Consider the following 26,431-nt stretch of genomic DNA (forward strand, 5'->3'; position numbering starts at 1 on the left):
TTCTGAATGTTGGTGACTTCATAAATCTGCACGAACCCTAACCTAAGTGATGAACCAGCGATACACAAATTGAATTAATTATTTATTTAGTAACTAACTAAATAATCCCACAGAAATACATAGGTTATCGATTACTAACAAAATGCATTGAGCACAGTCCCTAGACTGACCCGATATGATGGCTTGTTACACAATGAAAAGGGAGTGTGGAAAGATAAAAAGCGAGAGAGACAAAGAGAGTGGATTTATCGTACATACATTTGGAAACTACACACCGTAAATATAAATATTTAGCACCCTAAAAAACGCTCATTTGGATTAGAAATGCAACATATACGTGTAGAGGTCTTTCTCTGTCATCTCTCTGTTGAAACCACTCAGTCTGTCTATGGTAAGTAGTTCGGTGTAAGTCTCTGGTTGTCCACCAGAGATCATAATGTCCTTCTTAGTTGTAAACCGTCTTTCAATGTTTTGGTACTACTATTGGAGAGCCCATCTTTGTCTACACCCATTCAGCATTGTTCACACCCTCTGAAGCCTTAGCCTCACCCATCTCTTTAAGGGTTAATCCAACTGTTCTGTACTAACTTGCCAGCTACTTCCAGACATCTAAGAGAGAGAGAACAGCTCACTGAACATTTCTCGCCCTATCTGGGGTTTCGCACACTGGTTGCTCTGGCCAATAAGTAGGGTTGTTCCGAAAGCTCTGACCTCAACAGTCAAGCACCCAAGCTAACTGGCTAGCTACTTCCAGACACTGGCTAGCTACTTCCAGAAACATAATGAGAGAACACCCCACTCTGACCATTTTACTCGCCCTAGCAGAGCCGGTTAGGCTTTTTCATGTTATCCAGAGCATTGGTCACTAACTGTGATGCTGGCAACAATTGAATTACGCTTTGTTGCCATTTACTGACACCGGACATATTCAGCGGATGTTGAGCATTCAAAAATGCATCAGATATTCTGCGTTCTGGCACACTAAGACAAGAGTCTTTTGTTAAGAAACGTAGCTAGATAGCGAGCTAGGTAAACCATGAATTCCAATGCATGACATAACGTTAGTTAGCGAGCCAGCCAGCTAATGTTAGGTAGCTAGCTAACAGTACACTTTAACTTGAAATTAAAATACTTTGTCAAATTTAGTGTGGAGTCTTTTGATAAGACATGAATAGCTAGATAAACAATAGACCATAATCACAACTCACGACTTTACTACCCTGCATGAATCTGCTGGTAGCTAACCAACCAGGTTCTATGGCTATAACTAGTCAAGCAAATGTGGCTGAGATACGAAGAATAAGATCATACACATAGCGTTAGCTCGCGACTCAGTACACTTGAAATTAAACCACTTTCTGCCAAAATTAGAAACATGTAATATCTGAAACTCTTACCAGTATACATCATGGTTGGATGCGTCTCCTGTCTGATGCCATGAATGGTTGCCCTTAGTTTGACGATGTAATCCAGACTGGTGTTTTCTCGTTAGCTATCATACTCGAATTCCACTGATTTCAAAACTTGGTCCTCCAGAAAGTGGAGAGCATACACATAATGTTAGCTTGCGAGCCAGCCAGCTAATGTTAGCTTGCTAACAGTACACCTTAACTTGACATTAGGTTTATGCAGTTTTACTACGTGATAGTTTTTTTTTAAAGCCGCATTTGACACGATTACCTAAGTATACTGACCAGCTCCAATAGACAGACGCGTGCTATATGGTAGACCAATCCAAACTCATCTCTCGGCATGTCCAGCCTACTCATTATCTCAGCCAATCATGGCTAGCGGGAAGGTTGCTTACTTTTTCTGTGGCTAAACCAACTGGGCTCGTAATTTAACAATTTTAAGCGTAATTACAGATGGCATACAAGTTTGATATTTAGGCACTAGAAAGTTCACATGTTCAAGAAGGCATTTCTGCAAAAACAACATATTTTGATGAACATTTTTTTTTCACATTCAAACAGCTCTCCTGTGAAGTTGTGACTTGCAACATATGCCTAGTTTCCTGAATCGGGTCACATTTTCTGGTCTTGTAGTTTTAACCATTTCAACGTGTGGACTACATCTAAACGTTCTCTGGTCTATATTTAAATTATCAGTGAGTCCTTTTAAGCACTCTGGCCTTGGAGGACGTTCCATCCTGTTGACACAATGTCTGTGCTCACGTTGGTGTGGTTATTGACTGGGCCCAGGTTTATATGAAATGCCATTTTCTAATTTAAAAGGCTTAAATCACATTTCTATCTTTTCAAAAGTATTCTTATACTTAATAATTTATTTTATACAACATTTAGATGCGAACCTGATAACTAGGTTGTGTACACTTTCAGAGTTACAGTTATCTTGTTATACATCACAAAATAGACATACATTTTCCATATTCCATCCCTCATCATCCCCAACATTTGGATGTTGAAATATATTGTCCCAGTGTCTGTTGTTTTGATGTTGAAGTTTTGGCAAGAGTCTCTCTCTACACAGAGCACATTCCTTTGTTCAATACTCCAGGGCAAGAGAGAGAAAGTTTACAACCGGTGTTAAGTCATAAAACCAGCCCAACTCCCCCCTCTTGTGGGAGAGAGGAGAGTCTGGCTATCTGTCAGCTCTGTGCCGAGCTGATCTGGCGTCTTTGATCCTCACCAAGGAGAGATAGTCATGACAATAATTACAAATAATTTGTTAACAGCAAATTGACCACAAAAAGCCAAACAGGTAGAATATTTGACTAAAACATAATAATTTCAAACCTTGCTTACATTTGTATACAATTATATCTCTCTATTATGCATAGAATACTCTGGAACAGATTTCCAAAATTAAAATCACTTGGAGCTGATTTGCTGGTGTTTTAAAGTATTTTATGTTCAACAATAAAATAAAACCTTTTTTTTATTTTGCTCAGAAAACGTTAGGGACAAATAAAATCACCTGTGGGCCTAAGAATTACTACCTCCTAGCTTCTTAGCAGGCCCTTGTTTCCAAGGCAACAAGATGTTGCCGTGTATCTGGGAGGCTTGTCTAGTCTAGACAATCATCATTATTTTGGTAACCACAGATAAGAGAAGCAAAGGCTTGATAGAGAAAATTAATGTTACAACTTTAGATAATGTTAAACAATACAAGGCATCTTACATTTCCAACTCTTTTGTCCTCTCTAATGACTCAAACCTCTTTTCGGTAGATGTATAGTGTAGATGAAGGAACGAGGTTAGCCGGGGCGGCAGGGTAGCCTAGTGGTTAGAGAGTTGGACTAGGAACCGGAAGGTTGCAAGTTCAAACCCCGAGCTGACAAGGTACTAATCTGTCGTTCTGCCCCTGAACAGGCAGTTAACCCACTGTTCCTAGGCCGTCATTGAAAATAAGAATTTGTTCTTAACTGACTTGCCTAGTTAAATAAAGGTAAAAAATAAAATAAAATAAAAAATGAAGGAACGAGGTTGTTATCAATGCTCTTCGTCAATTAGTTTGACACTCAAAAAGAAAACCACCAAGTATTAGCTGGCAGGGGACTTCTCCAAACTTCCTTTATCAGAAAAACAAAGCAGCAGTTCAAATGAAATGAACAGTAAAAGAAATCAAAACAAACCATTAATCTTCTCATTAACGGAGTCCAGACGTTTTGATCTTCTACAAACTCCCTTTCCTTGCAGAAGTTTCGATAGTTTTGTAGCTGAGAAGAGCAGAAGGTGAGAACAGGATTTGGCTCGCCCAAACAGAGAGTCTTCTAATCAATTTTAAGACAAAGTGATAAGTCTTACAAAACTGATTAACTAACATGCTAATATTGTTGCATCTATGTGAGAAATGTCCCCCCCCCCCCCCCCCCCCCATATCATAACATAATACAAATCACCCTTCTAAGTTTGACTCTTTTACCTAAAATAAGGTCTCTATTCAATCCGTATTGCGAAAGTTGAGCGCTAAAGCCCTATTGAAATTTGAAGACAATGTTAACACGTTGATGGAAACTGCATTCACGGTAAACGCTGCATACCGTATGTCGGCTTAATCGGAAATGACCTTAAAATGTATATCGCACAATCAGTAACGCTTCAGCCCTAAGGCTCAGTTTAAGAAAAACTCTCTCTAGATATTTTGGGCGAGGTCACACTAATTTGACTATCTTACCTAGATTAATTGCATGTTTTTCACTTTCCCAGTTCAACTTATTCCGAGTCCTATCTCAAACAAACAAACACCGTGTTTGGGTGACATTCGTTAATTAAATCCTCCTCGTGTATTGATTAAATGCAGGCAAGGAGTAAAAAAATACCCTAGCTGAGACTAAACCCAGTATGAGAGGATCCTCTTCCTTATTGCCTCGCCTGTCACCTGTCTGTGGAAACAAGCATGAGGACGACGCGAATGGACAGGCTAACCTTAAGAAACATTGCCATTGCTCATTATCATGCAGTGTGGCATTCACAGGGATCCAATGTGATATTTAGCAGAGGGACTTTTACCCCCCCCCCCCCCCCCCCCCAACCCTGGCAATTAGCATGGAGGAAGTGACTGAAAGATGCTTGTATGCTAATGCAAGGCCACATCTTTTGAAAGACTCTTAGCATACTAAACCATTCAAGTACATGAAACTGAGAGAAGCCTGAGGAGTCAGACAGTCATCACTTTCACTATTAAGAGATTGAATATGCTGTCGTATACTTGATGAATAAGAGGTTTGAACTTTGAAGACTGCATTTAAAGAGCTGGGAATTGCCAGGGACATTGCAATATGATACGATATCGATATCTATTGCGATTCTCATCAATCTCACGATTCTATATGCATTGCGATTCAATACTGTGATTTTATTGAGATTTGATGTTCCAAACATATTGCTTACCATAGGTCTGCTGTAGAGGGAAAAGAGGGAGCTATGAGAAAACAAGATTTGATCAGTCATGGGAATAAAAGTGCTGAAGAAAACATATTGTCTCCCTATTTAAAAAGAAGATACTGGAGTTTTGATGCCAACTAATGCAAAAATAATATTGCGATACTGTCAAAACGATACGATATATCATCAGAAATAATATCCCAATATGTAACTTATTGATTTCCTCCCCCCATCACTATACATTTAGATGTCATTACCCTCTCTGTCTACTCTATGGTTATTGTACAGTATTTCTTAAGACAGTATCTTGTAAAGCTACAAGGTAAGGCAAGGTATGAACTTTTAAGAGAGCCCAACTGGCAAAGTATAAAGGATTGACAGTGTCCCTGTCCAGTCTGACAAACTCTGATGTGTACAGTATGTCTCGTATATTCTTGACACCAAGTCTGCCCCCGCAATAAAGGGAATCATAGAGAACGGTAGTCAATTGGAATCAAAGAACAGACATGTACCCTCCCTTCAGTGACCGACATTTGCCATTGTGAGACAGACAGACTGACACACTGTAATGGTCATCGCTCAGTGGTGTGGTAATGAGAGGTGAGCCAGAGGAAGGGGGTGGGGGTGTTCTCCATATTTCCTTTGCAAGGAGGCTTAGCTGTGTTACTTTAACCCTGCGCTGTGTGTCTGAGCTTCAGGAACAGTGAGCCACACACACCCATGCACACACACACACACACACACACACACACACACATCTGTCCCAGGGAAATGATTATTTCCCCCCTTTGATCGCCTCTCTCGCGACCCAAACCTACAGCACTGAATCGGTGTCAGAGTGGCAGTGGAAAGCGGCACGGGGCTGTCTCACTTGCCCATTCTCCTGGGCATTTACACCAGTGTGAGCGATGTCGGACTGCAGTGGGAGAGAACTGGTGGTAGACATAAGAGTGTAGGTGGATGGGGGCTGAGTTGGACACACTGTAGAAAGAGAGAGAGTCAGGCAGAGGCAGCAGCATATGCATTGTACTTGCTTACCTCCCCCTCCTTTCAAAACTGTCAAAGTTCCCAGGTCTAGCCACCTACCTGCAGGCTGCTTAAATAAGCTCAGTTAATAAAATAGTGCCTGGGCAGATGGAGAGAACGAGAGGAAAGAGGGGAATTAACCGACACAAGGGGAGGTGGAGGGAAGAAGGAAGGAAGGGAGAGATTCCGGAGTGCCCTTTTAATAATATATCAGTTTGTTCAACTTCTGCTCTTTTCAGAGCCATGGGAGGAAGTTTGGAGAGGGGAGAGATGTGCTGTGAATCTAATTCAGTTAGAGGTTAGATGAATACATGTAATCCCTGACATTGCATGCTCTCTCGTTCTACTTTGTGACCTGTGAAACACGTTGACATAGCATCACCAAATCAAATCAAATGTTATTTGTCACATGCGCCGAATACAACAGGCCTTACCTTACAGTGAAATGCTTACTTACAAGCCCACAACCAACAATGCAGTTTTAAGATAAATAAGTGTTAAGAAAGACGTAAATGTAAAAAAAAATATTTGTTGTGGAGGTGCTGACTAATGGCGAATAAACTATAAACTATCAAAATAAAGAAAGTCACACATTCCATACATAAACTCTCAGCAATTTATTGGGTATTTACCAATGTTTCGCACCACTGTGCCTTCCTCAGGGTAATGTCATTAATACTTGAACCAGGTTATGTAGACAAACAGTGCAATTAGTGCCAATGACAATAGTGACAATAGTGAGGGGTGTGTCATAATGATTAAGTTAATTCAAATGAATTAGTGACATTGTTAAAAAAACAATAGTTTATGACATATTAAATATATTACGCTATTGTTATCATATAGAAACATGGTCAAAATATTGGAGATAGCCTCCTGAGCCCACTCAGACACTCTTGACACCTATCCCAAATGGGAACTACAAATGTGGCTCATGCGCACAGTGCATTAGCACTATAAAAACATATTTCGTCAGACACCCACATACAGGCCAAAAAATCCCTGTTTGGGGTATCATCTCATGCAAGTCCAAGGGAGTAATCTATCTCATCACCTGTTCATGTGGAAAAGCCTATGTAGGACAAACAAAAAGACAATTAAAACAATGCATAGCTGAACACCGCAGCTCAATCGGGTGTAAGAACATTGACTATCCAGTAGCAGCTCACTTTTTTGAAGCTAACCATTCAATCTCCTCCCTCAAATACACAGGCATCGAGCATGTTGCTCTACCAAGGAGAGGAGGTAACGTCGAGATCCTACTACTACAAAGGGAGGTTTACTGATCTCAGGCCCTTCTTATGATCAAATCTTTATTTTATGAACAAGTCTTATAAATTGATATATTCTTTCTACAGTTTATTAGCCAACATCATATATGTTCCCCCTGTTGATGATGCTCATTATACATTCAGGTTGAACCAAAAGATTACATGTAACAAAAATTAAAAATAAATGAAAAGAAATTCGAAACGATTATGTGAAATTTAATTAAACAATAATGTATGTTGATGCTAATATGATGTACAGTATTCAATTATGTTTCAATATGATAACAATAGCGTAATATATTTAATATGCCATAAACAATTTTTTTAACAGTTTCACTAATTCAATTTAATTAACTTAAATCATTGTCATTGGTTGCACTAATTGCACTGTTTGTCTACATAACCTGGTTCAAGTATTCATGGCATTACCCTGAGGAAGGCACAGTGATGCGAAACGTTGGTAAATACCCATTAAATTGCTGGGAGTTTATACATGGAGTGTGTGACTTTCTTAATTTTGATAGTTTAAAGAAGGTATTTGCTATAATAACCTGAAATAAACAATAAATAAATACAAATTAAATTGAAGAAAATAGAAAAACAATAAATCATTAAAGAGCAATTAAAGCCGCATGTGGATTTCCTGGGCTGGCGTGTTTACATGTGGTCTGCAGTTGTGAGACCGGTTGGACGTACTGCCAAATTCTATAAAACGACATTGGAGGCAGTTTATGGTAGAGAAATGTACATTAAATTATTTGGCAACAGCTCTGGTGGATTTTCCTTCAGTCAGCATGCTCCCTCAAAATGTTTTTATTACTATTGCGCCAGGCTCGCCACAGGATGGGACAAGGATATCCCTGCCGGACAAACCCTCTCCTAATCCGGACGACGCTGGGCCAATTGTGCACCAAGATAATCCATCCATGGGTCTCCCGGTCACGGCCGGCTGCGACAGAGCCTGGAATTCAACCCAGAATCTCTAGTGGCACAGCTAGCACTGCGATGCAGTGCCTTAGACCACTGCGACTCGGGAGGCCTGATCCCTCAAAATTTGACACATCTGTGGCATTGTGTTGTGTGACAAAACTGCACATTTTAAAGTGGCCTTTTATTGTCCCCAAGCACAAGGTGCACCTGTGTAATGCTCATGCTGGGGTGGCAGGATGCTCTCGTATGCTCTCTCGCCAACGTTCTAGGTCGCCATGCTCCCGCGTCTCAGCTGGACTGACAGGTTTCACGTGTCTCAGCAGAGGTGACCGGTCCGATCCTGACCCCCGGGTTTGTCATTTTGGTGGTAATTTTGGTCAGTGTCCTGCAGCCGGAGCTGCACGTCGGGAGGAGGTACTGTCACCTGTGCTCCCTCTTCGGCTTCTAGGTCACCAGGCTGCTCATTATGGCGCACACCTGTCACCATTGTTACACGCATCTGCGCGTCATCACTCACCTGGACTCCCTAATTTCTTTGATTACCTGCCCTATATGTCACTCCCTTTGGTTCCTTCCCCAGGCGTCATTGTTTCTGTTTCCTGTCTGTGAGTTGTTTGTGTTTCTTGTTTTATATTACGTTTCATTTAATTATTATAACATTCATTCCCCGACTCTCAGCGCACATCGTTACAAGAGCCTCGAAATTGAGTTTCTGCCTCATTAATGGTTGTATTTGTAGTATATATTTTAAACCATACAGTAGTTTATGGGAAGATTCATTTTTTATTAATGTTTCATAATTGGATAATCCCAGTGAACTTCAGGAGAAGTGGAAATGGGGTGGAGCAATGGCTGCAGCAATGGCTATGAGCTGATGGCTGGGGCACCGCCAGCGGTGTAGTAGCCAATCAGGGGCTCCTGAGGGCTGCAGCCAGTTTCCAAAATGCTGCTCCATATTCAGTGGTGCAGTCTAATCTTGCCTAATGGGAGGGTCTCGCACTCAAGCCTAAAATATGTGGGCTGCATTGGGAGAGATACATGTGCAATGTCGACTGTGACACGGGACCATAGTAATTGCATCACTTTGAAGAACCTCATATAAAATATATTTTGATTTGTTTAACACTTCTTGGGTTACTACACGATTCCATGTGTTATTTCATAGTTTTGATGTCTTCACTATTATTCCACAATATAGTAAAAATTAATAAATAAATTCTTATTTACAATGACGGCCTACACCGGCCAAACCAGACGACGCTGGGCCAATTGTGCGCCGTCCTATGGAAGTCCCAATCACTTCCTGGTTGTGATACAGCCTAGAATAAAACCAGGGTGTCTGTCGTGATGCCTCTAGCACTGAGATGCAGTGCCTTAGACCGCTGCGCCACTCGTGAGCCCCTAAGCGAATGCCTCACAGATACCTTAAAAAAAGTAGGGGCATGGATCAGAAAACCAGTCAGTATCTGGTATGACCACACATCTCATTTGCATAGAGTTGATCAGGATGTTGATTGTGGCCCGTGGAATGTTATCCCACTCCTCCTCAATGGATGTGCGAAGTTGCTGATATGGTTGGGAACTGGACACGTTGTCGATCCAGAGTATCCCAAACATGCTCAATGGGTGACATTATGTAGGCCATGGAAGAACTGGGACATTTTCAGCTTCCAGGAATTGTTTACAGATCCTTTGGACATGGTGAAACATGAGGTGATGGCAGGGGATGAATGGCACAACAATAAGACTCAGGATCTCAATAAAATGCAATTGTGTTCGTTGTCTGTACCTTATGCCTGCCCACTTCATTCCAAGATGGCATAGCAGTTCAGACGTCTTTTGTCCTCGTCTTGTCGTGTCCCGTATATATATATATATATTTACAACTTTTTTCACGTACCTTTTTATATATTTTTTTTTATTTTCCATAAACTCATCTTCAAAACACTCTCCTGCAACCCGCCTCACCAATTTATATTTATAAAAAAAGTATTATTTACCTCAAATCTGTAATCCTCCAAGAAGCTAGCCAGAAACTAGCCAGAAGCTAGCCAGGAGCTAGCCAGAAGCTAGCCAGAAGCTAATCCAGAAGCTAATCAGAAGCTAGTTAGCTTCTTTACTGGCTAATCGTTAGTATTCAGCTAACCACGGTTTGTGGTCATCAGCTATCCTTTAGCTTGAAAATCTATCGCCAGTTTTGTACGGCGCAGCGCGGCTCGGAACATACCGGACCAATTTTTCTCTCCATGTCCCTGGATTTCAAACGCTAACTCTGGACATTCATACCTGGATCTCACAGCTAGCTAGCTGCTATCCGTGTGACTATCGGCTTTCATCGATTCCGGAGCAAACATCAATTATTCCGGAGCTAGCCAGCTGAAGAGTTCCATCAATCACTCCTGGGCTACAATCACCTATCCGGACCCGTTTTACTGCCTACGCGGAGCCCCACCAGGCCTTCACAACTGGACTGCCGACGTTATCTACCCGAAGGAGTTATCCGGCTGGCTCCTCCGTCGCGACGTTACCTGAACGCCCATCTGCGGCCCGCTAACCGTTAGCTGTCTTATCGGCTGCTATCTGAATAGACAATCGGACAATTTATTTATTTTTTCTTCTTGGGCCTCTATATCTATTGTTTTTTTTGTTGTTGTGTGATTTGAATTAATCCCCTCTACCCACTAATCTACTGACGGAACGCAAGAGGTGGCTAATAACAGACCTCCATCCTATGCTAGCTTGCTACCGATGGCCTGGCTAGCTGTCTAAATCGTCGTGACCCCCAACCAACCTCTCTACCCACTGGACCCTTTTGATCACTCGACTAAGCATGCCTCTCCTTAATGTCAATATGCCTTGTCCATTGCTGTTCTGGTTAGTGTTTATTGGCTTATTTCACTGTAGAGCCTCTTGTCTTGCTCACTATACCTTATCCAACCTATTAGTTCCACCACCCACACATGCAATGACATCTCCTGGTTTCAATGATGTTTCTAGAGACAATATCTCTCTTCATCACTCAATACCTAGGTTTACCTCCACTGTATTCACATCCTACCATACCTTTGTCTGTACATTATACCTTGATGCTATTTTATCGCCCCCAGAAACCTCCTTTTACTCTCTGTTAAAGACGTTCTAGACGACCAATTCTTATTGCTTTTAGCCGTACCCTTATTCTACTCCTCCTCTGTTCCTCTGGCGATGTAGAGGTGAATCCAGGCCCTGCAGTGCCTAGCTCCACTCCTATTCCCCAGGCGCTCTCTTTTGACGACTTCCGTAACCGTAATAGCCTTGGTTTCATGCATGTTAACATTAGAAGCCTCCTCCCTACGTTTGTTCTATTCATTGCTTTAGCACACTCTGCCAACCCGGATGTTCTAGCTGTGTCTGAATCCTGGTTTAGGAAGACCACCAAAAATTATCAAATTTTAATCCCAAACTACAACATTTTCAGACAAGATAGAACTGCCAAAGGGGGCGGTGATGCAATCTACTGCAAAGATAGCCTGCAGAGTTCTGTCCTACTATCCAGGTCTGTACCCAAACAATTTGAACTTCTATTTTTAAAAATCCACCTCTCTAAAAACAAGTCTCTCATCGTTGCCGCCTGCTATAGACCACCCTCTGCCCCCAGCTGTGCTCTGGACACCATATGTGAACTGATTGCCCCCCATCTATCTTCAGAGCTCGTGCTGCTAGGCGACCTAAACTGGAACATGCTTAATACCCCAGCCATCCTACAATCTAAACTTGATGCCCTGAATCTCACACAAATTATCAATGAACCTACCAGGTACCTCCCCAAAGCCTTAAACACAGGCACCCTCATAGATATCATCCTAACCAACTTGCCCTCTAAATACAACTCTGCTGTCTTCAACCAAGATCTCAGCGATCACTGCCTCATTGCCTGCATCCGTAATGGGTCAGCGGTCAAACGACCTCCACTCATCACTGTCAAACGCTCCCTGAAACACTTCAGCGAGCAGGCCTTTCTAATCGACCTGGCCGGGGTATCCTGGAAGGATATTGATCTCATCCCGTAAGTAGAGGATGCCTGGATATTTAAAAAAAAATGCCTTCCTAACCATCTTAAATAAACATGCCCCATTCAAGAAATGTAGAACCAGGAACAGATATAGCCCTTGGTTCTCCCCAGACCTGACAGCCCTTAACCAACACAAAAACATCCTATGGCGTTCTGCATTAGCATCGAACAGCCCCCGTGATATGCAGCTGTTCAGGGAAGCTAGAAACCATTATACACAGGCAGTTAGAAAAGCCAAGGCTAGCTTTTTCAAGCAGAAATTTGCTTCCTGCAACACTAACTCAAAAAAGTTCTGGGACACTGTAAAGTCCATGGAGAATAAGAACACCTCCTCCCAGCTGCCCACTGCACTGAAGATAGGAAACACTGTCACCACTGATAAATCCACCATAATTGAGAATTTCTATAAGCATTTATCTACGGCTGGCCATGCTTTCCACCTGGCTACTCCTACCCCGGTCAAAAGCACTGCACCCCCCACAGCAACTCGCCCAAGCCTTCCCCATTTCTCCTTCTCCCAAATCCGTTCAGCTGATGTTCTGAAAGAGCTGCAAAATCTGGACCCCTACAAATCAGCCGGGCTAGACAATCTGGACCCTTTCTTTCTAAAATTATCTGCCGAAATTGTTGCCACCCCTATTACTAGCCTGTTCAACCTCTCTTTCGTGTCGTCTGAGATTCCCAAAGATTGGAAAGCAGCTGCGGTCATCCCCCTCTTCAAAGGGGGGGACTCTCTTGACCCAAACTGCTACAGACCTATATCTATCCTACCATGCCTTTCTAAGGTCTTCGAAAGCCAAGTCAACAAACAGATTACCGACCATTTCGAATCTCACCATACCTTCTCTGCTATGCAATCTGGTTTCAGAGCTGGTCATGGGTGCACCTCAGCCACGCTCAAGGTCCTAAACGATATCTTAACCGCCATCGATAAGGCACATTACTGTGCAGCCGTATTCATTGATCTGGCCAAGGCTTTCCACTCTGTCAATCACCACATCCTCATCGGCAGACTCGACAGCCTTGGTTTCTCAAAAGATTGCCTCGCCTGGTTCACCAACTACTTCTCTGATAGAGTTCAGTGTGTCAAATCGGAGGGTCTGCTGTCCGGACCTCTGGCAGTCTCTATGGGGGTGCCACAGGGTTCAATTCTTGGACCAACTCTCTTCTCTGTATACATCAATGGGGTCGCTCTTGCTGCTGGTGAGTCTCTGATCCACCTCTACGCAGACAACACCATTCTGTATACTTCTGGCCCTTCTTTGGACACTGTGTTAACAACCCTCCAGGCAAGCTTCAATGCCATACAACTCTCCTTCCGTGGCCTCCAATTGCTCTTAAATACAAGTAAAACTAAATGCATGCTCTTCAACCGATCGCTACCTGCACCTGCCCGCCTGTCCAACATCACTACTCTGACTTAGAATACGTGGACAACTACAAATACTTAGGTGTCTGGTTAGACTGTAAACTCTCCTTCCAGACCCATATCAAACATCTCCAATCCAAAGTTAAATCTAGAATTGGCTTCCTATTTCGCAACAAAGCATCCTTCACTCATGCTGCCAAACATACCCTTGTAAAACTGACCATCCTACCAATCCTCGACTTTGGCGATGTCATTTACAAAATAGCCTCCAATACCCTACTCAACAAATTGGATGCAGTCTATCACAGTGCAATCCGTTTTGTCACCAAAGCCCCATATACTACCCACCATTGCGACCTGTACACTCTCGTTGGCTGGCCCTCGCTTCATACTCGTCGCCAAACCCACTGGCTCCATGTCATCTACAAGACCCTGCTAGGTAAAGTCCCCCCTTATCTCAGCTCGCTGGTCACCATAGCATCTCCCACCTGTAGCACACGCTCCAGCAGGTACAGTGCCTTGCGAAAGTATTCGGCCCCCTTGAACTTTGCGACCTTTTGCCACATTTCAGGCTTCAAACATAAAGATATAAAACTGTATTTTTTTGTGAAGAATCAACAACAAGTGGGACACAATCATGAAGTGGAACGACATTTATTGGATATTTCAAACTTTTTTAACAAATCAAAAACTGAAAAATTGGGTGTGCAAAATTATTCAGCCCCCTTAAGTTAATACTTTGTAGCGACACCTTTTGCTGCGATTACAGCTGTAAGTCACTTGGGGTATGTCTCTATCAGTTTCACACATCGAGAGACTGACATTTTTTCCCATTCCTCCTTGCAAAACAGCTCGAGCTCAGTGAGGTTGGATGGAGAGCATTTGTGAACAGCAGTTTTCAGTTCTTTCCACAGATTCTCGATTGGATTCAGGTCTGGACTTTGACTTGGCCATTCTAACACCTGGATATGTTTATTTTTGAACCATTCCATTGTAGATTTTGCTTTATGTTTTGGATCATTGTCTTGTTGGAAGACAAATCTCCGTCCCAGTCTCAGGTCTTTTGCAGACTCCATCAGGTTTCCTTCCAGAATGGTCCTGTATTTGGCTCCATCCATCTTCCCATCAATTTTAACCATCTTCCCTGTCCCTGCTGAAGAAAAGCAGGCCCAAACCATGATGCTGCCACCACCATGTTTGACAGTGGGTATGGTGTGTTCAGGGTGATGAGCTGTGTTGCTTTTACGCCAAACATAACGTTTTGCATTGTTGCCAAAAAGTTCAATTTTGGTTTCATCAGACCAGAGCACCTTCTTCCACATGTTTGGTGTGTCTCCCAGGTGGCTTGTGGCAAACTTTAAACGACACTTTTTATGGATATCTTTAAGAAATAGCTTTCTTCTTGCCACTCTTCCATAAAGGCCAGATTTGTGCGATATACGACTGATTGTTGTCCTATGGACAGAGTCTCCCACCTCAGCTGTAGATCTCTGTAGTTCATCCAGAGTGATCATGGGCCTCTTGGCTGCATCTCTGATCAGTCTTCTCCTTGTATGAGCTGAAAGTTTAAAGGGACGGCCAGGTCTTGGTAGATTTGCAGTGGTCTGAGACTCCTTCCATTTCAATATTATCGCTTGCACAGTGCTCCTTGGGATGTTTAAAGCTTGGGAAATCTTTTTGTATCCAAATCCGGCTTTAAACTTCTTCACAACAGTATCTCGGACCTGCCTGGTGTGTTCCTTGTTCTTCATTATCCTTTTAACGGACCTCTGAGACTATCACAGTGCAGGTGCATTTATACGGAGACTTGATTACACACAGGTGGATTGTATTTATCATCATTAGTCATTTAGGTCAACATTGGATCATTCAGAGATCCTCACTGAACTTCTGGAGAGAGTTTGCTGCACTGAAAGTAAAGGGGCTGAATAATTTTGCACGCCCAATTTTTCAGTTTTTGATTTGTTAAAAAAGTTTGAAATATCCAATAAATGTCATTCCACTTCATGATTGTGTCCCACTTGTTGTTGATTCTTCACAAAAAAATACAGTTTTATATCTTTATGTTTGAAGCCTGAAATGTGGCAAAAGGTCGCAAAGTTCAAGGGGGCCGAATACTTTCGCAAGGCACTGTGTATCTCTCTAGTCACCCCCAAAACCAATTATTTCTTTGGCCGCCTCTCCTTCCAGTTCTCTGCTGCCAATGACTGGAACGAACTATAAAAATCTCTGAAACTGGAAACACTTATCTCCCTCACTAGCTTTAAGCACCAACTGTCAGAGCAGCTCACAGATTACTGCACCTGTACATAGCCCACATAGCCCACCCACATAATTTAGCCCAAACAACTACCTCTTTCCCTACTGTATTTAATTTATTTATTTTGCTCCTTTGCACCCCATTATTTTTATTTCTACTTTGCACATTCTTCCATTGCAAATCTACCATTCCAGTGTTTTACTTGCTATATTGTATTTACTTTGCCACCATGGCCTTTTTTTGCCTTTACCTCCCTTATCTCACCTCATTTGCTCACATCGTATATAGACTTGTTTATACTGTATTATTGACTGTATGTTTGTTTTACTCCATGTGTAACTCTGTGTCGTTGTATGTGTCGAACTGCTTTGCTTTATCTTGGCCAGGTCGCAATTGTAAATGAGAACTTGTTGTCAACTTGCCTACCTGGTTAAATAAAGGTGAAATAAAAAAATAAAATAAAAAATAACACAAGCCCACCGCCACCATGGGGCACTCTGTTCACAACGTTGACATCAGCAAACCACTCACACATACGTCTGCCATCTGCCCAGTATAGTTGAAAACAGGATTCATCTGTGAAGAGCACACTTCTACAGCGTGCCAGTGGCCATCGAAGGTGAGCATTTGCCCACTGAAGTCGGTTACAATGCCGAACTGCAGTCAGGTCAAGACCCTGGTGAGGACAATGAGCATGCAGATGAGCTTTCCTGAGACGGTTTCTGACAGTTTGTGCAGAAATTCTTCAGTTGTGCAATCCCAGTTGTCAGCTGTCCAGGTGGCTGGTCACAGACGATAACAGAGGTGAAGAAGCCAGATGTGGAGATCCTGGGCTGGCATGGTTACACATAGTCCGCAGTTAAGGCCAGTTGGACGTACTGTCACTCACTAAAACGATGCTTGAGGCAGCTTATGGTAGAGGAATGAACATTAAATGATTGTGACAAACAGCTCTGGTGTACATTCCTGCAGACAGCATGCACATTTTACTCTTCCTCAAAACATCTGTAGCATTGTGTTGTGTGACAAAACTGAGTGGTCTTTTGTCCCCAGTACAAGGTATGCCTGTGTAATGATCATGCTGTTTAATCCATCCACCTGTCAAGTGGATGGATTATCTTGGAAAAGGAGAAACGCTCAGTAAAAGGGATGTAAACACTTGTGCACAGAATGAGAGAAATACACTTTGTGCATATGGAACATTTCTGGGGTCTTTTAGTTCAGCTCATGGGACCAATACTTTACATGTTTACAAATGGTTTTGTTCAGTGTAATATCATGCATACGGCATTAACCTGTAGCGTAGCAACATCAAACATTAAAGCGGTCTTTGTATATACTGCCATCTACTGGCAATATGATAGACTATAAAGCACAGTACACTGTAAAATTGACAAATGCAAAAGTCACATTCAGTGGCTTTGTAGCTTTTATTGTGTAAACTCCCTACAGTCCGTACTATTAACTTTTTTTTGTTGGTGTCTGTACTTCACTATATTTTTGACAATTTTTACTTTACTACATTCCTTTAGGAAATAATGTACTTTTTACCACATACATTTTTCCTGACACCCAAAAGTACTCGTTACATTTGGAATGCTTAGCAGGACAGGAAAATGTCCAATTAAAATTCAAGGACTTATCAAGACAACACATGGTCATCCCTTCTGCCTCTGATCTGGCAGGCTCACTAATCAAATGCATATTCTGTAAATTATATCTTGAATGTTGGAGTGTGCCCCTGGCTATCCATACATTTTAAAAATAAGAAAATGGTCCTGCCTGCCTTAATAGAAGGAATTTGAAATTGTTCATACTTCCTTTTGATACTTAAGTATATATATATAGAACCAAATACTTTGACTTTTTTTTTTTTCAAGTAGTATTTTACTGGATGACTTTTACTTTCTATTAGAGTAACTTTCTATTAAGATATCTATACTTTTACTCAAGTATCAACCCATGGAGGTCTGGATTTGGAGTCACACTCAAAATTAAAGTCAAAATGAGGCTCAGTAGTGTGTGTGGCCTCCATGTGCCTGTATGACCTCCCTACAACGCCTGGGCATGCTCCTGATGAGGTGGCGGATGGTCTCCTGGGGGGGGATCTCCTACCAGACCTGGACTAAAGCATCCGCCAACTCCTGGTGGATGGAGCGAGACATGATGTCCTAGATGTGCTCAATTGGATTCAGGTCTGGGGAACGGGCGGGCCAGTCCATAGCATCAATGCCTTCCTCTTGCAGGCACTGCTGACACACTCCAGCCACATGAGGTCTAGCATTGTCTTGCATTAGGAGGAACCCAGGGCCAACCGCACCAGCATATGGTCTCACAAGGGGTCTGAGGATCTCATCTCGGTACCTAACGGCAGTCAGGCTACCTCTGGCGAGCATATGGAGGGCTGTGCAGCCCCCCAAAGAAATTCCACCCCACACCATGACTGACCCACCGCCAAACCGGTCATGCTGGAGGATGTTGCAGGCAGCAGAACGTTCTCCACGGCGTATCCAGACTGTCACGTCTGTCACGCGCTCAGTGTGAACCTGCTTTCATCTGTGAAGAGCACAGTGCGCCAGTGGCGAATTTGCAATCTTGGTGTTCTCTGGCAAATGCCAAACGTCCTGCACGATGTTGGGCTGTAAGCACAACCCCCACCTGTGGACGTCGGGCCCTCATACCACCCTCATGGAGTCTGTTTCTGACTGTTTGAGCAGACACATGCACATTTGTGGCCTGCTGGAGGTCATTTTGCAGGGCTCGGGCAGTGCTCCTCCTTGCACAAAGGCGGAGGTAGCGGTCCTGCTGCTGGGTTGTTGCCCTCCTACCATGTCTCCTGATGTACTGGCCTGTCTCCTGGTAGCGCCTCCATGCTCTGGACACTACGCTGACAGACACAGCAAACCTTCTTGCCACATCTCGCATAGATGTTCCATCCTGGATGAGCTGCACTACCTGAGCCACTTGTGTGGGTTGTAGACTCCGTCTCCTGCTACCGCCAGCATTCAAAAGTGACCAAAACATCAGCCAGGAAGCATAGCAACTGAGAAGTGGTCTGTGGTCCCCACCTGCAGAACCACTCCTTTATTGGGGGTGTCTTGCTAAATGCCTATAATTTCCACCTGTTGTCTATTCCATTTGCACAACAGCATGTGAAATTTATTGTCAATCAGTGTTGCTTCCTAAGTGGACAGTTTGATTTCACAGAAGTGTGATTGACTTGGAGTTACAGTGTGTTGTTTAAGTGTTCCCTTTATTTTTTCAGTATATATATATATATATATATATATATATATATAAAAGAATCAGGTGTGGGAGAGATTCTTGTCGGCTCTGGCAGTGATGAACAAGCAGATGGCGGTTCCAATGGCTCTCCCCACACCCTTCCCACAGTGCCTAGCTGGAAGATCTGACACCCCCAGTGTGTCACCAGGTCCTGCCCAGCTACAAGGAGCTACGGGTCCTAACCCTCAGCAAACTGGTAGTGGTTGTCAACCCTTCTGGCAAAGCACTGTCAACTGTCACTCCCATCACGGGTGACTTCAAGACCCAATGGCAATTATGAAAGGACATGTCAAACACACAACTCAGTTCTTTAGTATGATCTTGCTAGCAGACAAGCATATAGACCCTGGCTCAGCACTAACTCACAGGCACAGAAAGGCTGTGTTTACATAAGCAGCCTAATTGTTCCATTTCCAAACTAATTGGTCATAACAGATCTTTTTCAGAGCTGATCCAACTGGTCAATTGATAAAATATCAGAATCGGGGTGCCTGTGTAAATGCAGCTGAAGTTACATTGCCTTTTTATGTTGTTATTCTAGTTGGTGTTTACTTGCTAAAGAGACATGTATACGCCCTCTTGAATAGGTTATTTGTTGGAATCCCTGCCCTAGAAAGATTGAACCTCAAGTCCCGAGTTTTTTTTAAAAAGCTACTTTAAATTAAGTAAATAAAAAATGAAGTTAGTAAATTGTCCATGTCCTGTATTCCAATTGTTCTGGTCACAAAAAGGGAGATTTGCTGGCTGGCTAACACCTGAATGTTCAGATATCAAATAACAGCAGTACTGTAACAATTTTACCTGATTGAAATAACATGTTTTACTTTGGTATAACAGTGTCTTGATATGAATCTGGAATTCAAATCTCAAAAAGTTGCCGCCCTGCCAAACTTTTTTGGTAAACTTGGGGATGGGCTAGAGAAATGTAATCACCCAAAATTCCAGGATATGGACGCACGGTCTGAGCATTAATATATCAAAATGGCTGTATAGCTTTAAAACAAACTGTTTAACTTAATATCTTGGGTTCTGATGGAGTAAGACGGCACATAAGGATATGATTCAGGCATGGTTATTCAGCAGAGTGAATATATACTGTAACTTGCTGTAACCACTTTCAGAAAGGTTATTTAGTTTGTGTTTTCTGGAGGGGTTAAAGACTTCGGTTGATGCCATTGTAACATGTATGTGACAAATTAAATTTTTACGTTTCTAATGGCAACAAAACATTTCCCTGGATGGCCAATTACATATCTATATTAGAGGTCGAATGATTATAAATTAACAGACATCGCATTGATTATTTGCAACGTAGATAAACTAGTAATATCATCAACCATGTGTAGTTAACTAGTGATTATGTTAAGATTGATTGTTTTTTATAAGATAAGTTTAATGCTAGCTAGCAACTTAGCTTGGCTCCTTACTGCACTCGCGTAACAGGTGGTCAGCCTGCCACGCAGTCTCCTTGTGGAGTGCAATGTAATCAGTCCAAAATTGCAGATTACCGATTGTTATGAAAACTTAAAACCAGCCCTAATTAATCGGCCTACCTCTAATCTATATACACACCATCTTTAATTGCCACATTTTAACCACTAAGATACAGTTAAGGAGAGATTGCAGCGGATACAATTTCAATACATTTATTGAAAAAAGTCCACCCAACGAATTGAACCACAGCCTAGAACTGGATGACCTGGCCCTGAAAGGAGAAAATGAAAACGTTTTAAAAGGCAGCGCATAGATATTCAAACAGCACAATTAATCATTCACGTTCACCTTTCCAAAATGAAAAATACCAACACTGCTTCCGAATCCAATCATCTTTAAATCTGACAAATTAATTAGAACTTGTAAACACTCAAATAGGGCATATATAAAAGGCAGACCGTTCCAGAGTAGCACACGTTTGACCAGTGAAGGCCTTCAGAGTGCTATTGCCAATTCCTCTCTAGGCAGTATCTTAACCACAAAGACTTCTGAGGAAGCGTGTATATTTGGAATTTACTAAACCTTATGCAGAGGAACGATGTAAAGTGAATGAGCAAAGACGTGTATCAGTAGTTGAACCACGTGTCAAATGTCACTGATTAACAATCAAATTAATTTTGACGTCCACAAACCATTTACGTTGCTATTTATGGTTCTAGAGCAAATACACAACCCTTTCCAGAAGCAGAATAAACATAGGCCAGGAAAAGCAGTGTTTCAGTACTTAGTTGGAATGAGAGTTTGTGCTTGCTTACCTTTCTCTTCTTGTCACCTCCCAGCTCAAAGTGTTTGCATCTCTTGATGGGCACCATTCTCTTGGCCCTGCAGTTGGGCTCCACGCACTCCAGCCTTAACACAATCTTCTTTGTCGTCTTAGCCTGAGGAGAGAATCCATGTAACAAATGTAGAAAATAATCCAGGATTCATGCACACATTACATGGCAGTGGCTGCATTTTGATTCTCTACCCTTAAATGTGTACTCGTTCACTCCCCGTCATGCATTTAAAACCATCGGATTGGTGAAGTGTCCATTCCATTAAAATCCATGAGGGGGAGTGTGCGAGTGTACACTTAAAGTAGTACCCACAAACAGTAAAATAAAAATGTTAAAAAGCTGTAAAAAAGGTTCAGACAATACTGTAAGTACACTACCGTTCAAAAGTTTGGGGTCACTTAGAAATGTCCACGTTTTTGTCCATTAAAATAACATCAAATTGATCAGAAATATAGTGTAGACATTGTTAATGTTATAATAAATGACTATTGTAGCTGGAAACTGATGATTTTTTGTGGAATACCTACAAAGGTGTACAGAGGCCCGTTATCAGCAACCATCATTCCTGTGTTCCACTGGCACGTTGTGTTAGCTAATCCAAGATTATCATTTTAAAAGGCTAATTAATCATTAGAAAACCCTTTTGCAATTATGTTAGCACATCTGAATTGTTGTTCTGATTAAAGAAGCAATAAAAACAGGCCTTCTTTAGACTAGTTGAGTATCTGGAACATCAGCATTTGTGGGTTCGATTACAGGCTCGAAATGGACAGAATTTGTTTTACTTTCTTCTGAAACTCCATCAGCCTATTCTTGTTCTGAGAAATGATGGCTATTCCCTGCAATAAATTGCGAAGAAACTGAAGATCTCATACAACACTGGATTACTTCCATTCACAGAACAGCGCAAACTGGCTCTAACCAGAATAGAAAGAGGAGCAAGAGGACAAGTACATACGATTGTCTAGTTTGAGAAACAGAGCTCTCAAGTCCTCAACTGGCAGCTTCATTAACTTCTTGAGGGCCAGTGGCAGTATTCGGTATTTCGGATGACTGACGTGCCCAAAGTAAACTGCCTGTTACTCAGGCCCAGAAGCTAGGATTCGCATACAATTGGCAGTATTGGATAGAAAACTCTCCAACGTTTCTAAAACTGTTAAAGTAATGTATGTGAGTATAACAGAACTGATATGGCAGGAGAAAACCCGAGGAGAATCCATCCGGAATTTTTTATTTTAGGTGTCAGCCCATCCAAATCCTTGTTTATGGGAAAATCAAAGAAATACATCCCAGATTGCAGTTCCTAGGGCTTCCACTAAAAGTCAAGTCTTAACAAAGAATTTCAGGCTTGTTTTTTGAAAAATGAGCAAAACATTTATAGTTTTTCTAGGTGTCTCCCATTTTGGCTGTAGTATTGTGACATGCGTGGATGAGAGCGCGCACTTTGTTATTTATCTCCGGTAATAAACATACTATTCTCCGTCTTCAATTGTATTGTTTATTTACATATTAGAGTACCTGAGGATTGATTAGAAATGTTGTTTGACTTGTTTATTGGTAACTTTTGAGATTCATTTGTATGCATTTTGAACGAGGGAAACTGGTGGATTACTGAATCAAGCGCGCCAACTAAACTGACTTTCTGGGGATATAAAGGACTTTTTCAAACAAAATGACAATTTGTGATGTAGCTGGGACCCTTGGAATTGCAAACAGAGGAAGATCTTCAAAGGTAAGTGATTTATTTTATTGCTATTTCTGACTTTCGTGACGCCTCTGCTTGTTTGGAAAATGTTTAACGCTTTTGTATGCGGGTGCTGTCCTCAGATAATCACATGATATGCTTTCGCCGTAAAGCCTTTTTGAAATCTGACAAAGCAGCTGGATTAAGAAGAAGTTAAGCTTTGAAACAATGTAGGACACTTGTATTTTCATTAATGTTTAATATTACGATTTTGTATTTTGAATTTGGCATGCTCCGATTTCACCGGATGTTGTCAAATCTCCACTAGAGGGATTTACGCACTAAGAGGTTCATTAAATAGTACCCGCAAAACACCAGTCTTAACATCAACAGTGAATAGGCGACTCCGGGACGTTGGCCTTCTTGGCAGAGTTGCAAAGAACAAGCCATATCTAAGACTGGCCAATAAAAGGAAAATATTAAGGAGTGATGGTTGCTGATAATGGGCCTCTTGTACACCTATGTAGATATTCCTTTTTTTTTTTTTTTTCAATCAGCCATTTCCAGCTACAATAGTCATTTACAACATTAACAATGTCTTCACTGTATTTCTGATCAATTTGATGTTATTTTAAATGGACAAAAAAAGTGTTTTTCTTTCAAAAACAAGGACATTTCTAAGTGACCCCAAACTTTTGAACGGTAGTGTGTGTGTAAAAGTAAAGGAAAAAAACAGAAGCATTCACTAAGTTGTCTGAGGTTTACCTTGCCATGGAGGAGAAACAGCCTCAAACCATCTCAATTATCTTTAGCGGACACTTTAGGAAAGGACAAAGTCACTACAGGCCAAGGCTCGCTGACAATGGCCTGCACAGCCTACATTTGTAGTATACATTATTGGATACATTATAGGGTACCTTATTCCAGTGGTTCAATTCCTTTCCTTGAGTAACCATTAAGTACAGTTAGGTTGCCCCAGACCCACACTTGTGGTTGTCCACGACAACACAACTGTACTGTTGGGGTTACTCAAGGAAAAGTGTTAACTGATAAGGTACCCTTTGGTAATGTTTCCAGTACACACAAAGCTTCACGAACTCACCTTTTTGCGGAAAATAGGCTTGGTCTGTCCACCGTAACCGGACTGCTTTCTGTCATATCTCCTCTTACCTAAAACACATATCAGTTATTTATCTTGGAACACATTGCGGTCCATGCTACCTGCCAATGCTTATTTTGAGACAAACTCACCTTGTGCATAGAGGGAATCCTTTCCCTTCTTGTACTGGGTAACTTTGTGAAGCTGGTGCCTCTTGCACTTCTTGCAGTAGGTCCTGCGCGTCTTTGGTACGTTCACCTGAATCACACAAACATTAATTTAGAAACATGTACACCGACAGTGCAGTAGTATAGTACATTGTCATTTACAGTACCTCTGCATTCGTATTTATTCACTGAACACTGGGCATCAAAACAAATATCCAGTATGGTGGTCAGGTCACTACCATTCAACCTAAGGAGCTGCTACAAGAGCCTTTTCCCATCTGTGGCATTTTTCCCATCTGTGGCATTTTTGTTCAAAATACTAGTTACATGTGCATACTTTCTGCCACAAAGTTATATAATCAAGTCTACCAACAATCGGTTTGGTGGCCGGCTGGCTCTATAAGGTAACGTAGAGACACCATTGTCTCCTTAACGTGCACCACTTAGCTACTTGAAGACCAGCCTATTGTACATTTGCTACGTTTAAAAACGGTAACAAGTACTTAGCAATGATGCACATCTAAAATGGCAATACCAACTTAATTATGTTGCCAAAAATAAAATAACGTGGGCGATTTCATGTTCCATGTAGCTAGCGATATGACCGATGTAATCATTCGCTCGAGTTTTGTTATAGGCAACTATATTGGGATATACAGATACAATCACTAATAATGGGCTAAATGTGTCCCTAACCATTGCGTTCACACATTAGGCACTTTAGAACGTAGCTAGTGCATGTATATTTCAAAGATTACAGTAGATGTTTTAAGCGTATTCATGGTGAAGTTTCATACCATTGTGACGGCCCGATCCAGACGAAAAAAGGAAGAACGAAGCCGGTAGCACTCCTTCGTAAAGACCATTGGCTGATGCAGAAGTATAGGTCCTAATTTTTTGAACACTGCCACCTTATGTTTGGGAGTGTGGAATATAACCAAATACTTTATATTACAGAAGTAGGCCTTCAGTACAAAGCCTCAATAAACAGCACGGGATCTGGCACCTCTCTGTTTTGGACTGTTTCGTTCCGATGTTGTGCCGAAAATCTCCCGGTGTCGTCCCCGGCAAGATGCCGCCCTGGGTGGCTGCCCATGTCGCCCGTACTTAAATCCGCTACTGATTTTGTATTAGTCTATAAATACATATTTTTTTCCAAAATTCGTAATCTCTCTATGTTGGAGACCAAAGCAAGGCTGCGTGAGAAGCCCAACTGTATCTCTCACAGAACTAGAATGAGATTCACTTTCTACAATCTCTCTCCCTCTCGTTGCAACCTGCGAGAAGGGTTCTGGAGGAGCTGCAACAGCCCTGATGAATTGAAATACATTTGCCAAAGTCTGTTCAGAAACAAATTAAATCATTTAGAATAGCCTACTACACGATCACTGGTCATCCCTACTGCCTCTGATCTCACTAAACAAAAACGCTTCGTTTGTAAATTATGTCAAAGTGTTGGACTGTGCCCCTGGCTATCCATAAATGTAAGACAATAGTGCGGTCTGGTTTGCTTAGTATAAGGAATTTTTTATTATTTATACATTTACTTGTAATACTTAACTAGGCCTATTTTAAAACCCAAATACGTTTAGACTTTTACTCAAGTAGTATTTTACTGGGGGACTTTTACCTGAGTCACTTTCTATTAAGGTACACCACATGACCAAAAGTATGTGGACACGTGCTCGTTGAACATCTCATTACAAAATCATGGGCATGGATTTGGTCCCCCACTTTGCTGCTATAACAGCCTCCACTCTTCTGGGAAGGTTTTCCACAAGATGTTGGAACATTGGACTTGCTTCCATTCAGTCACAAGAGCATTAGTGAGGTCAGGCACTGATGTTGGGCTATTAGGCCTGGCTTGCAGTCGGACCTAGCCCGAACCATGAAAAACTGCCCCAGACCATTATTCCTCCTCCACCAAAGTTTACAGTTGGCACTATGCATTGGGGCACGTCGCATTCTCCTGGCATCCGCCAATTCAAGATTCATCCACCAGATCCGCCAGATGGTGAAGCTTGATTCATCACTCCAGAGAACTCCGCTCCGGAGTCCAATGGCGGCGAGCTTTACACCACTCCAGCCGACGCTTGGCATTGCGCATGGTGATCTTAGGGTTGTGTGCGGCTGCTCAGCCATTGAAACCCATTTCATGAAGCTCTTGTCCAA

At 42.0% G+C, this 26,431-nt stretch overlaps 1 protein-coding gene across 1 annotated transcript; it reads right to left on the reverse strand.

The window, feature by feature from the left end:
* Positions 1 to 20,673: 20,673 nt before the first annotated feature.
* rl36a (60S ribosomal protein L36a) lies at positions 20,674 to 25,080 on the reverse strand. Its single transcript, NM_001165096.2, is given in 5 exon segments — positions 20,674 to 20,744; positions 21,289 to 21,411; positions 24,096 to 24,163; positions 24,245 to 24,350; positions 25,057 to 25,080. Coding segments are annotated over 5 exon segments (321 nt in total). The 5' UTR covers positions 25,060 to 25,080; the 3' UTR covers positions 20,674 to 20,723.
* Positions 25,081 to 26,431: the final 1,351 nt, after the last annotated feature.

Source organism: Oncorhynchus mykiss, chromosome 31, assembly GCF_013265735.2.
Source record: "Oncorhynchus mykiss isolate Arlee chromosome 31, USDA_OmykA_1.1, whole genome shotgun sequence".
Lineage (NCBI taxonomy): Eukaryota > Metazoa > Chordata > Actinopteri > Salmoniformes > Salmonidae > Oncorhynchus > Oncorhynchus mykiss.